We start from the raw sequence: 12,369 nt of genomic DNA on the forward strand, positions 1-12,369 counted from the left end.
ATGATTTTTAAGACTGCTCAAAATTTTGTTAGAATTTTACTGCTGACACCTCACTGATGTTTGGTGTTTAAAAACGGGATGTTTTTGCATCAAACCCTGTGAAGGGACAATGGACTAATTTATGGCAGATTAATAACATAACAACCTAACTCAACGGCAAATCTTGCAGGAACTCTAATTTCAGGCACAGGTGCACCACCTCACACTGTGGAAGTGGGGATGGCAGGCAGTCTCCGGAACGCAGGCTGGACCACCTCCCAGGCAGTCTGCACAGCAGCCACAGCCTCACTTCCCTGTGGAGGTCGGCATGGAGAGGTCTACTTCAGCAGGAAGTTGTAACAAGGGGCTTACTGTTCTTCACGAGCACAGATACAGGGACTGAGCCTACAGACACCACCAGTGCACAAACACGAAAGGAACTCAATTACACTGTTTCAGAGGTGAAATCCTCAAAATAATCAAGTAACCTCTGAGAAAATAAAAATGGTCCATCCTGGAAAGGGTGTTAAAAAAAAACACAAAATGGCACAGCCACACAGATACGTCCATGAATATCAATGGGGACGGCTGAGCAAAGAGACCAGTTTTGGGTCACCGAAGGCTGATTTCTTTGCAGGAGAAGAGTGACAGAGATGTCCGTCATCTCAGCCATCTCCTAAAACAGAACCAGCCGCACCAACAGAGCGCACACCACACAACACAGGCGCACGCACAGGGCACGACAGCCCACATCCTGCTCGCTCTGCAGGGGTCAGCTTCTTCTCGGAAGTGCACAGAAGCGGGCTGCAGTCACAATGGGGTCGAGAAATCTCAGTTCAGGCATTTATGAAGCACCCATTCCAGGCACCCCAAAATGTCACTATTTTAAAAAGATTCCGACTTAGACATCACTCACAGCTACTTGTCGAAGCGTGAGTTTACGATGTCGTCTCGAATCCAAGGCTGCCTCTCAAACTTCCGTCTTTGCCATGACCGTTTTGATCATGAAGATGCGGTGTCAATGTTTATACTGACTTATGTTCAAACCCTTGTTTAAAAGGGCAGACCTGCATAAGTGAAGTGTGCAAACTGGAGAACCAGGCCAAAGGCGTGAGCCTGGGGCTTCGGCACCACCTGTGCGCTCCCAGCAGACCCGGGTGGGCTGCAGCCACAGGTCGCCTCTCTACTGGGGTGGAGCCCTTGCTCTCAGTGAAGGCACCTGTGTCAGCACCTGCCCCCAACTACTACAGCAGTTCCTCCCTCCCGGAAAGGAGACAGCAAACCCCTTCCTGGGTGTGAGGAGCACTGGGGCGTGCAGACTCGTCTGTGCCTGCAGCTGCCTGGGCTCCCCCTGTGCAGCACAGCCCTCTTATTATGCAACTGCTGTTCCTCACCTCATCATTGATAACCTCAGACTTTTCTTCCTCGTCCTCCTCCTCTTCCTCTTCCTCCTCCAGGTCCAGATCATTCTGCCTAAGATAAGCTTGTAAAGGGGCGTAGTGCTTCTTCTTGAAAGCCAGGAAATCCATCATGTTCCCTTGCAGGTGTTGCAGGAAGAAGAGCTCGATCAGGTACTCCTTGAAGGCCTCCCGCAGCGCCTCCATCTCCCGGTGGTGAGAGTCCAGGCACTGCTTCCGCATCCGGGCCAGCTCCGGAGAGGCCGGGGGGATCTCCTCCAGCTTCTTGGGCGCCTTCCTGCTCCCCGTGCATGAGAGGGGCAGACTGGAGAGGCCAGGGGGCACCGCAGTCCTGGAAGGGCTGCTGGGGGGCGGCGGGGACGTCATCCCGAACGCTGCCGCCCCCCCGACCCCGACCCCAGGCAGCAGAGGTCGGGTCAGCGGCGGCCCCTGCAGGCCCTGCTGCTGCTGCTGGACCAGCTGCCCCTGGATGATGCTGCTGATCTGGGGCGGCAGGCTGGCTGTGGTGATATGGCTGGGGCTGGCCAGGGGCGGCAAGCCAGCCCCACCTGAGGCTGCAGGGCTCTGGGGTCCCAGGTGATGCACAGTGCCCCCGGGCTGTGCATGGGGCTGGGACAGTCTCCGTTCTCGCGCTGCGATGGGAGTCCCCGTGTGCTGCAGCGAGACGGGCGCTCCCTGGGCCACTGGGGTGAGGCCCGAGCCCTCCTGGAACACGAAGTGCCCGCCTGCGGAGGGGCTCAGGCTGATCTGCCTCACGAGGACGCTGGCGTCCACGAAGCCACCGGTGGGGCTGCTGCTGCAGAGACCCAGGCCAGGCCCGGGGGTGCCCGCCCGAACGCTCTGCAGGCCCGGCCCCGGCCCAGGGCTGGGCTGCGTGGGGCTCTGGGTCTGCACCTGCTGGGACAGTGGCGAGGTGACCTGGATGTAGGATGGCGATCCGTGCTCAAAGCGCCTCGGCTGGGCACTAAACTGGAAGCCCGGAGAGGTGGGGCTGGGGAGTGGCAGCGGGGCCAGTGTGAGTGGGGGGTTCCCTGCCACCACCGGCCCCACATTCTGCAGGGTGAGGTTCACGTTCGGCCCAGCTGCAGGGCTCCTGCTCATGAGCTGCTGAACCTGGTACCCGGGTGACTGAGGTGCAGACGGGCTGGCCGAGGGCGCGAAGGGCGCGGCAGGGGATGGGGGTGGGTTTGGGTGGGCCTGTTGCTCTTCTTCGCTGCTGGTGAAGGTCCGGGACCTCTGCAGCTGGTGCTGGACATTCGGAGGGCCACTGCCGTGGTGCATTATCGCCCCCCTTTTTTATCCAACTTAATGTTCTCCTGAAAAATCAAAGTTAAAATCAAGTTACTTACAGGCAAACACAAGCATCTGATCACCCCTTCTTACGAGCACCACTCAGCAGCACTGGAAGAGATACGTGACGGCCTGACCCACCGGCAGCTGGTGCCAAGGACAGCCTCATTAGTCCACACCGAGCTGTGCTGCGACGACACCGCAGGTGGTCTCCTTCAGCACACCCAAGGGATGGGTCCTACTGGGCTCTGCTGTGCCCAGGGCCAGAGCACAGCCTGGCGGGAAGTGGGGGAAGCTAACCAGCTACCTGGGAAGGTAACAAGCATCACTGCACAAGGCCAAGCAAGATGTGACCTCAGCCTGGCACTCGTGACCAGTGTGTGTCTTCTGGGGCACTTCTCCCAGCGCAGAGGCCTGCCTTTCTGTGCTCCCACATGCAGGAAGCTGTGTGCCTGTCTCTCCTGGTGCAGGGACAGGCTGCACGCGCAACCCCTCATTACCAGAACTGCAGCCAACTCCCTTGCCAGACAGCAGTTCTCATGAATGCCTGAGCTACTTCACAGCTACACTGTTACCCGAATGCAAACACAAGGGTCCCCAGGATGTCACACCCTGTGCTCCTCAGGAAGGGCCCAGCCTGTCACAGGTGCACAGGGAGGGGACTGCCAACAGGAAAATCTCCCAGGGGGAAAGGGAATGGCCAGAGAGACCATCATGTCCTGGAACTCTGGGAACTGGTGTGCTAGCTTCCAAGGGGCTCACAGCCCCAACCTGCTCAGTGCAAAGGGCTAGAGAGAGGGGTGGAGAGTGGAAGGGACTGCCAAGAAAGCTCAGCCTTCAGGACAGGAGCCATCAGAGGACAGAGCAGCAAGAGGCCCACTCTGAGCCAAGTAGGGACCATGTTCCCAAGTCAGATGTGGCTAGAGCCTAAGTGTCCACTGGAAAACAGGACAACCACAGCCCTTCAGGCCATCTGACCCCACTGTGCTGGGTCACAGGTTCAAGAATGCCCTCTCACGTTTTAAAATGCTCAGTGTTAACAGACATACCAGCTTCCTGCTTATGGTGTTGCTTATCACCTCCCCAAGACCAGCACAAGCGCCACCTCCTGTTCAAGGCGCTGCTGCTTATCAGAGGCGATGAGCAAGGGGGAAGCCCACAGCAGGAGGCACAGAACTGACAGAGGCGACACACGCATATGTGTGAGTGACCCGCAGTCCTGGGGCAGTTCTCAGGCAATACACATCTGCGTGGAATCATAGGCTCCCGGTGACGGTTGTGCGAGCACGGGCTGAGGGAACGTAAGCACACACGGGAGCCCTCAGGAGCAGCTTTGCTCTGACGGCTGTCTCTGAAGACGGCCTGGCCTCCAGACTGCGGGCGGGCCAGCAGCAGCAAATGCGGCTGAGGGAGAGTCAGGACCACAGCGAGGAACAACTCGGTACCGTCAGGCCCCACTGCCGCCACTGCCCTCCAAGCAGAGCGCCCAGCCACGTGGTGGCCCTGCAGTGGGCACGGCGTGTGGGCACTCTCAGGTGCCCCGCAGCGCTCAGCAACGTTCCTGATCCCCATCTCGTCTGTGAGCGCGACGGGGGGTCAGCGTGTTAGTGGAACCCAGCGACCCCCGGCCCAGCGGGTCGCGACCCCGAGGGCCAGCCCTTACACAGGCCGTCCCCAGGCATCAAGAGCAGAAAGAAATTCTTAGACTTAGTAACTCATAAAAGCGGGGTGGGGGCCGGAATTCTGGGGAAACACCTTACGACAACTGATCCACACATTAAGAAACTTCCCACAAATCATTCACCAAAATAAATGCATTTGTTTAAGCCAACACTTCAAGTTTTATACTAAATGAAAAGAAATCAAAGTAGAAAAACATAAAGAACACAAAAATAAATACTTACTAAAGCTCTGAAGGGAGCTCCGCTTCCTAAACTTCAATAGGTCTATGGCCATCCCACCCTGCATGTGTCCAAACTTGTCTACAAACTTAAACAGTACAGTTGTATCTGGAAAGATGGATTTGAAGACACATAATTTTTAAATGTTTAAAACTCAAAAGTGATCAAAATCAAAACCCAAATATAGTGGGAAGAATACTTGAAGTGACTGCAACAAAAAGCTCTTACCAGGACTATGAAAAGCACACAAAGAAATTCATAGAAAAATGAATTAAGGACAAAAGACGAAAACATCTACTTCACCAGCTTAGAGGAAACCGCCCAGCCTCACTGTGCGTAACCGTGCGGACTGAAGTAACTCTCTCCCAGATCCACGGAGCCAGGGTGAGCCAGGCTCCACTGATGCAGGCTGACCCCACCAGCTGGTGTGGGAGGCAGACGGGAGGGAGGCAGAGCAGAGTCGGCCAGGGCTCAGGGCCTGCCGCGTGCCCACCAGGGAGGCCCCTCTCCTTTGACCCAGTAATCCTGCCTCTGGAAATCTCTCCCAAGGACATTCACCTACCTATTTTTTTAAACTGTGCATAGAAATATTCACTGAAGAATAATACAGTAAAAGTAACAAATGTAACCAGAAACCCCCAAAGGTCAGGTTCTAGATGGAGACTATGTAACGAAGAGCAGAGGTATTTCAGATGGATTAGTAAGTGTGAAAAGCAGGGCACCAGCCGCCCAACACAGCCACTACTCTGCAAAAATGGAAATCAAACCATCGCTGGGACAGCAATACACCGGCACGCTACTGCCACGCCACACCCACACTAGGAGGCACACAGGACACCACAGCGCAGAGCCTGACTCCAGCGCGGCACACTGCAGGTCACTGACGTGACATCTGGAACAGGCACAACCACGGGGATGGAGACGAGACAGAGCCTGTGGGCAAAGGGTCGGGGGCGGCTGACTCGAGAGAGGCAGGAGGGAATCTGGGGGCGAGGAACCATTTTTAGATTTGATGTGTGATGCTGGTTACCAGAGTGTGGTCATCCAAGTTGCCAGAACTGTAAACAAAAATGTGAACTCCGCTCTACGTGAATCCCACCTCCCCTCTTTAAAGAAGTGGTGGGGTTTCTGGGGTTCCTCACCGGTGCCCTGGAAGGCACAAACCCGGTTCAGCACCTGCACCTACAGCTGCTCTGAGGGTGACATCAGCAAAGGGCACCCACGTCTGGGTGCTAGGAAAACTGCACTAAGTGAGAAATAACCCCCTGGGCCCTATTCTCAGTGCAGGGCCGGGGTCCCAGGTCAGGCCCATGAGTGGGGTGGAAGGCACCGGAGGCTTGCAGCAACTCCTCTCACCGTCCTGCTCCTCTCCCTTCCCAGTTTCTCCTCTTCTTCCCCTTCAACAAGCAGGGAGCTCAGCTCTATCCCAAACCAGCTCCCCCTTCCCTCTCCGCGCCTATATTTTCCCCCACAGATCCGGCCTCTGGCGGGTCTTGGGCACTTTGGGTAGTTAGTTCTGCAGATAAAGACCACCGGGCTGGACGGAAAGTGAGAGATGAAGGGGAGGGAACAAGGGCTTGGGCCAAGTGCACACAAATTCAGGGCAGAGGGGCACAGGGCACACGATGGGAATGGATGGGGACGGAGGGCTGCAGAGTGTGTGCAGGTGTATCTTCCAGCGGCAATTCCGGAAGCAACCTGGCAGGAGGTGTGTCGAGTCTTACAGCACATTCCCGTCTCCTGACCAGTGACCTGACTCACTGAAATATTACACCAAGAAAGGTGCGTGTCCCGCAATAAACATCAATAATTTGATACATCCATGCAAAAAAGTGTAATGTTTAACATGTGACTGGGTACACTCTGACTTTTCTGTTACCTTTCTACCCTTCCCAAATTTGTCCTTAATTGGCAAGTGCCACAGCGCAGTGCTGGCCACCAAGTACTCCTGGCTGTCTCGCTGGAAGCTACACAGGTGCGCGTTTCCCTGCCCTGTAGCTGGCGTGCGCGCAGGACCCGCCTTGCTGACCAGGTGCCACACTGACTCCCTCCTGCTTTGGTAAACAGTAAATTCTCACTGACCACCACCAATCGCTTCTGTGACTTGAATCAAAATGACACATAATGAAACCAATTTTACCGCAGGCTGACTGACGTTAATGAGAGTGAAGTTCCTATGGGGTCTTGTCAATGCGTTAAGGAAAGCAGGTCATGCGGAGCACAGAGCTGAGGCCCTGCACAGGGCGCACCACAGCGAGCCGACTGCAGGGAACGAACGCGTGGTGGGCATGACGCCCTCTTGTTGGAAGCCAAGACATGGCATCTGAGGTGCACCTGTCACCTGAGGCGAACCTGGCTGATCAGCATACAAAGAAAGTGATTCGTCAGAGAGGGGACTCCACACCTTCCACCTAGCTCATCCCACAAACCCGACAGTTCTGATCCCTAAGAAACAAGAGCTCTGCTTACACCTCTGTCCTGCTCCCTGTTACCCCTACGCTCTCCACCCGGAGAGCCTCGCAAGTGTTCAGTGGAGCCCACAAGTCTGCCTCAGCGAGACCTGCAGGTCAAAGGGAAAATGCCTCCTACACAGTTATTTTTGAGGTTCTGACTGCTGTTGAGATTTTTAAAATAAAGTTCTTTAGAAGCATTATTAAATCCATAATAGCTTTCTGTGATATTAGAGAATTAAAACCCAAATTTTCTTGGCTCAATCCACTTAGAAAAGTAAAAGTCAGATCCACCCCCGAACCCCGCCCACCCCATTCACAAAAAAATAATTCAAGGGGACTGGGGAGATGAAACCGTAAAAATATTTTGCAATCTATAAGAATATCTTTATAATCTTGGGGTGAAGAATTTCCTAAACATGACATGAAATCTAGAAACAATATTAATTAAAAAATAAGAATTGACAGAATTTACTAAAATGTTTTGAGAAGAACATTATAATAGCCCTGGCTGGTGTGGCTCAGTGGAGTGCCAGCCTGCAATTGGTAGGATCACTGGTTCGATTCCCAGTCAGGACACATGCCAGGGTTGTGGGCCAGGTCCCCAGTAGGGGGCGCATGAGAGGCAACCACACACTGATGTTTTTTCCCCTCTCCTTCTCCCTCCCTTCCCCTCTCTAAAAATAAACAAAATCTTTAAAAAAATTATAATAAAAATGTCAGAGACTGACAAAATATTATTTGAAGCACATAAAGACAAAAGGTTACCCATCCTTAATATGACAAGAATTCTCACAAATCAAGAGTCAGACCACACAAGAAAAGAGGATATAAATGGGCAATTCTGCAAGAAACACAAAGGGAAAACATCAAAAATGCTCAGCCTTGGTAAGCAGGAAGTATGAAATAGAGAGAGACAACTACCCATTTAGCAGGCCAGCAGAGGTCCCAAAGATGGGTCCACGCAGGCTCGGTAAGGCTGTGTGCATGGGGCCACCCACACAAAGAAGGAGATGAAGCCCACCCAGCTTCCGGGGTGCAGCCAGGCACTGCCTGCCACTGTTCCAAAGGCACTGCTCGAGGCCCTCCACTCCAAGGACCTATTCAAGAAAACGTGCAAATGTCCAAGGATGGACATCACAGTATTTGTAACACAAAAAGCTGTGAACGCTGCAGACGCTCCCCTACGGGGGGGTCTAACAAAGTTTGGGGTAGCCCCCCCCGGGAGGCAGCCACTGAAGGGAATGAGGAAATCCATATGTACTGCAAGCACATGTCTTGAGTAAAGCTGAACATGTGTGCAGCACATATGCATGTGTGCTCATGTGCACTGGACAACTACATGCATGCAGACACAGTCTGCACCTGTGTGTCTCTCCGTGCACTAAAAGAGATGTCCTCGCCAAGCACGGCTGAGTGCTGTCACGGGAGGGCCGTCTGTGCTCACAGAGGGACTGGCCCGTTGGACACTCAGTGAGTGTGCGGCGCCAGACAGGGAGGACGAGAGGACGAGGGTGTTAGCGCCCCCTGTTGAAGAGACAGGCAGCGCAGGCTTCAGAGGCCAACGACGCCCTGTGGGCTGGACCATCCCAAGTCGCCCTGAAGAGAGAGGCTGGCCGTCATGGGTGCCCTGGCTAACGTCAGACTCAACACACAGTGTGGTGTCTGGATTATTTCAGTCAATATTTTAAAATCAGGGACATCACATGAAATCTCAAGTTGTCGGCTTTGTTCATCAGAAAAACCCAAGTCTGGCCATCTCCTGCCTGGCAACAAGCAGCGGGAGCTGCGTGGAGGCTCCAGGCTGTCCTGCCCACTGTGGTCACCACCAGTCACGGTGCCACCCCAAGCTGCAGCCGAGGGCCCAGTACTGCTCCTCCCCGGGGAGCAGTGCTGAGCCACAGTGAAAAAACAGTTTGGGAAAGAGGAAGTCCCTTGTCCAAAACACACACAGCATCTGGGTCAGAGAGCCCCCAGCAGGCCGTGGGCAACTCCCACTATGACATGGGAGACCCTCAGAGACGTGCAGCTGCATAAACCAGAACCAGACCTGGCCTTCGTGACTCAGGGGGCAACCCATCCCATCATGCTAGGCATCCTCTGCAAGGCTGCTCACAAGGAACATATTCAACATCTGATCCCGTCCACTCCTAGCCTGCATTTATGAGATGGGATTTCCTGCAACAAAGAGCAGTAAAACCAGGAACTCCAACACAAGACTTGAAACTGAATTTCTGTAGCACATTAACTCGTAAATTCATCACTCACAGTAAAAGAAATGCAAATTAAAACTTAGCTGAGCCCTGGCCAGTGTGGCTCAGTTGGTTAGAGCATCATCCCACAAACCAAAAGATCATAGGTTTGATTCCCATCAGGGCACATACCCAGGATGCAGGTTTGATCCCCTGTCAGGGTGCGTGAGAGAAGGCAACCAGCCGATGTTCCTCTCCCATCCATGTTTCTCTTTCTCTTTCTCTCTCTCTCTTTCTCTCTCTCTCTCTCTCTCTCTCTCTCTCTCTCTCTCTCTCTCCCCCTCTCTCCCTCCCTCCCCCTTCCTCTCTCTCTAAAAGCAATGAAAAAATGTCCTTGGGAGAGGATAAAAAAAAAAAAAAACTTAGCTGAAATAGCATTTCTCATCTACTAGACTGACAAAAACTCAAAAGCTGGACAGCACACTGCTGGCGAGGCCCCGCCCCCACATACATACCGCACCCTGGACAGCCCTGTAAACACACACGCACCAAGCTCACTCACTACTGTGTCAGCTACCTGTGCGCAACGCTGGGAGTAGGTGACTACCCCTGTTTGAGAGCAGCCTATGGCCCACATGCTCGGCAAGAACACAGTGCAGCCATGTGAAAGGATGGGGCGGGCTCCAGGACCCGGCAGGAGCCCTCTGCAGGACACGCACTGTGAGCCAGGGGGACACAGTGCAAGACTTCACGCTCTGACACTGCCTTCACGTAAGCAAGGGGACAGACAGATGGATGGGTGTGTGATAAAGCAGGCCCAGTAAAATGCCACTCACAGGAACTAGGCGGTGGGCATACAGGGGGCGGGTAAAACACTTTCAGCCTCACGCTGGCCGGCGTTGCTTGGTTCAGCACCCTCCTGCACAGTGGAAGTCACCAGTTCGATTCCCAGGCAGGGCACATGCCTGGGCTGCCAGCTCAGTCCCCAGTCTGGGAGCATGCTAGAGGCAACCAATTGATGTTTCTCTCCCACTGATGTCTCTCTCCCTCTCTTTCTCTGTCCCTGCCCCTAACTCTAAAATTTTTTTTCTTTCAACCTCTGTGTATCTTTGAAATTTTCACAGTAAAACATTACAGGAAAAAATATTTTCTGTATTATGTGGCAACACCAGAAGCTCAACAAATACAGGCTGAGACAAAAGCCCCACGTACTGACAAGCTGTCCATGCTGCTCCCACTTGGGTGTGAAGGCCCTAACCTGGCTCCTAAAATATACAAATTCAAAGCCATAAAAGCTGGGTTGGCCGAGTTTACAGCTGTCCAGGACTCACTGCCGTCACTGCAGGGAACTGGCCTGGCGGGTGCTGTAGTGCAAAAGGTGAGCCCAGACTCGACGTCCCCAGGGCCCCATGAATTTAACAGCCCACAATGCCAAACCCACGGCAGACAACTGAAGAAGTGCTTCTCAAAACACCACGGGACGGAACTGCAACCCCCAAATCACCGTCCTGCTGTCTCTCGGCGTGCTCCCCCTGGCCCCGGGGGAGCACGTGCAGGCATCTCTCTCCTGGCGTCCCCAGGAAACTACCACCACAGCGGTGCTGTGCGTCTGCTCCTGCACTGGGGCCCTTGGGGAGGCCGCAGACCACTGTCCTATGTGAGACAGTCTCACCCCCTTGTGAGAGGGACTCATGCAGAAGGCAGGTTCCCGTGACCAGAAGAAACCTGCAAAAGCAGACACCAGTCAGTGCTGGGGGCAAGTCAAGGAAGGAGAGAGAGCGTGGAGAAGAACTCTGCCGTCCTCTGCGTGCTCCCTGTTGCTTGAACACCACGCCACGAGTTATTCATTTGTCGCTTGCATAAAAGCCTGCAACAGTCCCAGTGGCTGTCAGCAGGTGCATGGACAAACTGGACTGTCCACACCCTGGGACACTACCAGGCAACGTGAAGGAACCGACCCTTGGCACACGCAGTAGCCTGGGGAGTCTCAAAGGGACGGTGCGCAGGGGAAGAAGCCAAACTCGAAGGCTCCATCCACACCACGTTCCTCTTCCTGGCACCCCAGAGGGCACAGAGGTCAGCAGGTGCCAAGGCCTGGGGGGAGGGGCTGCCTCAAAAGAGGCAGCAGGCAGAAACTAGGGTGAAAGAGCTGTTCTGAATCCTGTCACAGCAATCACATACTTGTCAAACGTCTCAATTTTACACATAAAAAGAGTGAATACTGCTAAGTATAAGGTTTTTTGTTTCGTTTTTTAAATTTTATTTATTTACTTTTAGAGAAAGAGGAAGAGAGGGAAACATCCAAGGGTTGCCTCTCGCGCACCCCCTAGTGGGGACCCGGCCGCACTGCGGGCACGTGCCCTGATGGGGAATTGCACCAGTGACCTTCCGGTGCGCAGAGGGGCACCCACCAGCCAGGGCTGTGTAAGTTCTACTACAGCTAAGTAAAACGGCAAAGTGAGGACGTGCAAAGGCCTGTCCTTCTACTCGGAACATAGCGATTTTCAAATTTATTTCTATGAGATAAAACTTTCCGCTGACTAGAAGTTAAAGCAGAAACCACAGAGAGGACGTGACTGAGATGGCCGACTCTGAGGATGCTCGGTCCAGAAGAAAACAGGAAAGGCTAGGGTCCAAAGAACTCCAAAGGTGTGGGCACTGGGCTCCTCTCAAATGCTGCAGGCTCTGCAGCAACCAGCTGTTTGCCCTCCAGAGGGAGCACGGCCACCTCTGCCTCTGCACTGGGACCCAGCGGGCCTCACGGCCTCAGCACCGGGACTGTGGACTCTGGGGAAGGCACTGCCTGGTCCAGACACAGGCCCTGAGGCTTGAGCCGAGTGGAAAGGTTAAGCCCCATGCCAGACAAGCCCTGAGACATAAGAAAGCTGGGGGCAGGGGGTGGGGGGGCAGAGTGCCGGCTGGAGCAGAGGCGGAGAGCCCCTGCGGACAGCCCCTGGGAGTCATGCCCAGGCTCACAGAACTGCGTCCCCCTTTGAAGGGCCTCAAGCATTGCCACCCGCACCACGGATCCCTCCTGTCACCTCTCCCCACTGCCCACCTGAAATCCAAGGTCTACTCAAGCCCCTCCTCCTGCTCTCTGTCCACTGAAGAGCCAATCCCCTCCTCTAATTCTCAGCCT

At 54.2% G+C, this 12,369-nt stretch overlaps 1 protein-coding gene across 16 annotated transcripts in view; it reads right to left on the minus strand.

The window, feature by feature from the left end:
* The window catches only part of EP400 (E1A binding protein p400), an 82,784-nt gene that overhangs the window by 67,531 nt on the left and 2,884 nt on the right, over positions 1–12,369 (minus strand). For 15 of the 16 annotated variants that reach the window (XR_008427411.2, XR_008427412.2, XM_053929043.2 and 12 more), the window contains exon 2: positions 1,374–2,713. Coding sequence is in view for 14 of the 16 variants with exons in the window: in XM_053929043.2 (XP_053785018.1) it covers positions 1,374–2,678 (1,305 nt within the window). In the remaining 2 variants the exon portion in view is untranslated. Of the gene's footprint in view, positions 1–1,373; positions 2,714–4,591; positions 4,697–12,369 lie in introns of all 16 variants that reach the window. The other variant, XM_053929033.2, reaches the window with a different exon arrangement.

The sequence above is a fragment of the Desmodus rotundus genome, chromosome 7 (genome assembly GCF_022682495.2).
Source record: "Desmodus rotundus isolate HL8 chromosome 7, HLdesRot8A.1, whole genome shotgun sequence".
Classification (NCBI taxonomy): domain Eukaryota; kingdom Metazoa; phylum Chordata; class Mammalia; order Chiroptera; family Phyllostomidae; genus Desmodus; species Desmodus rotundus.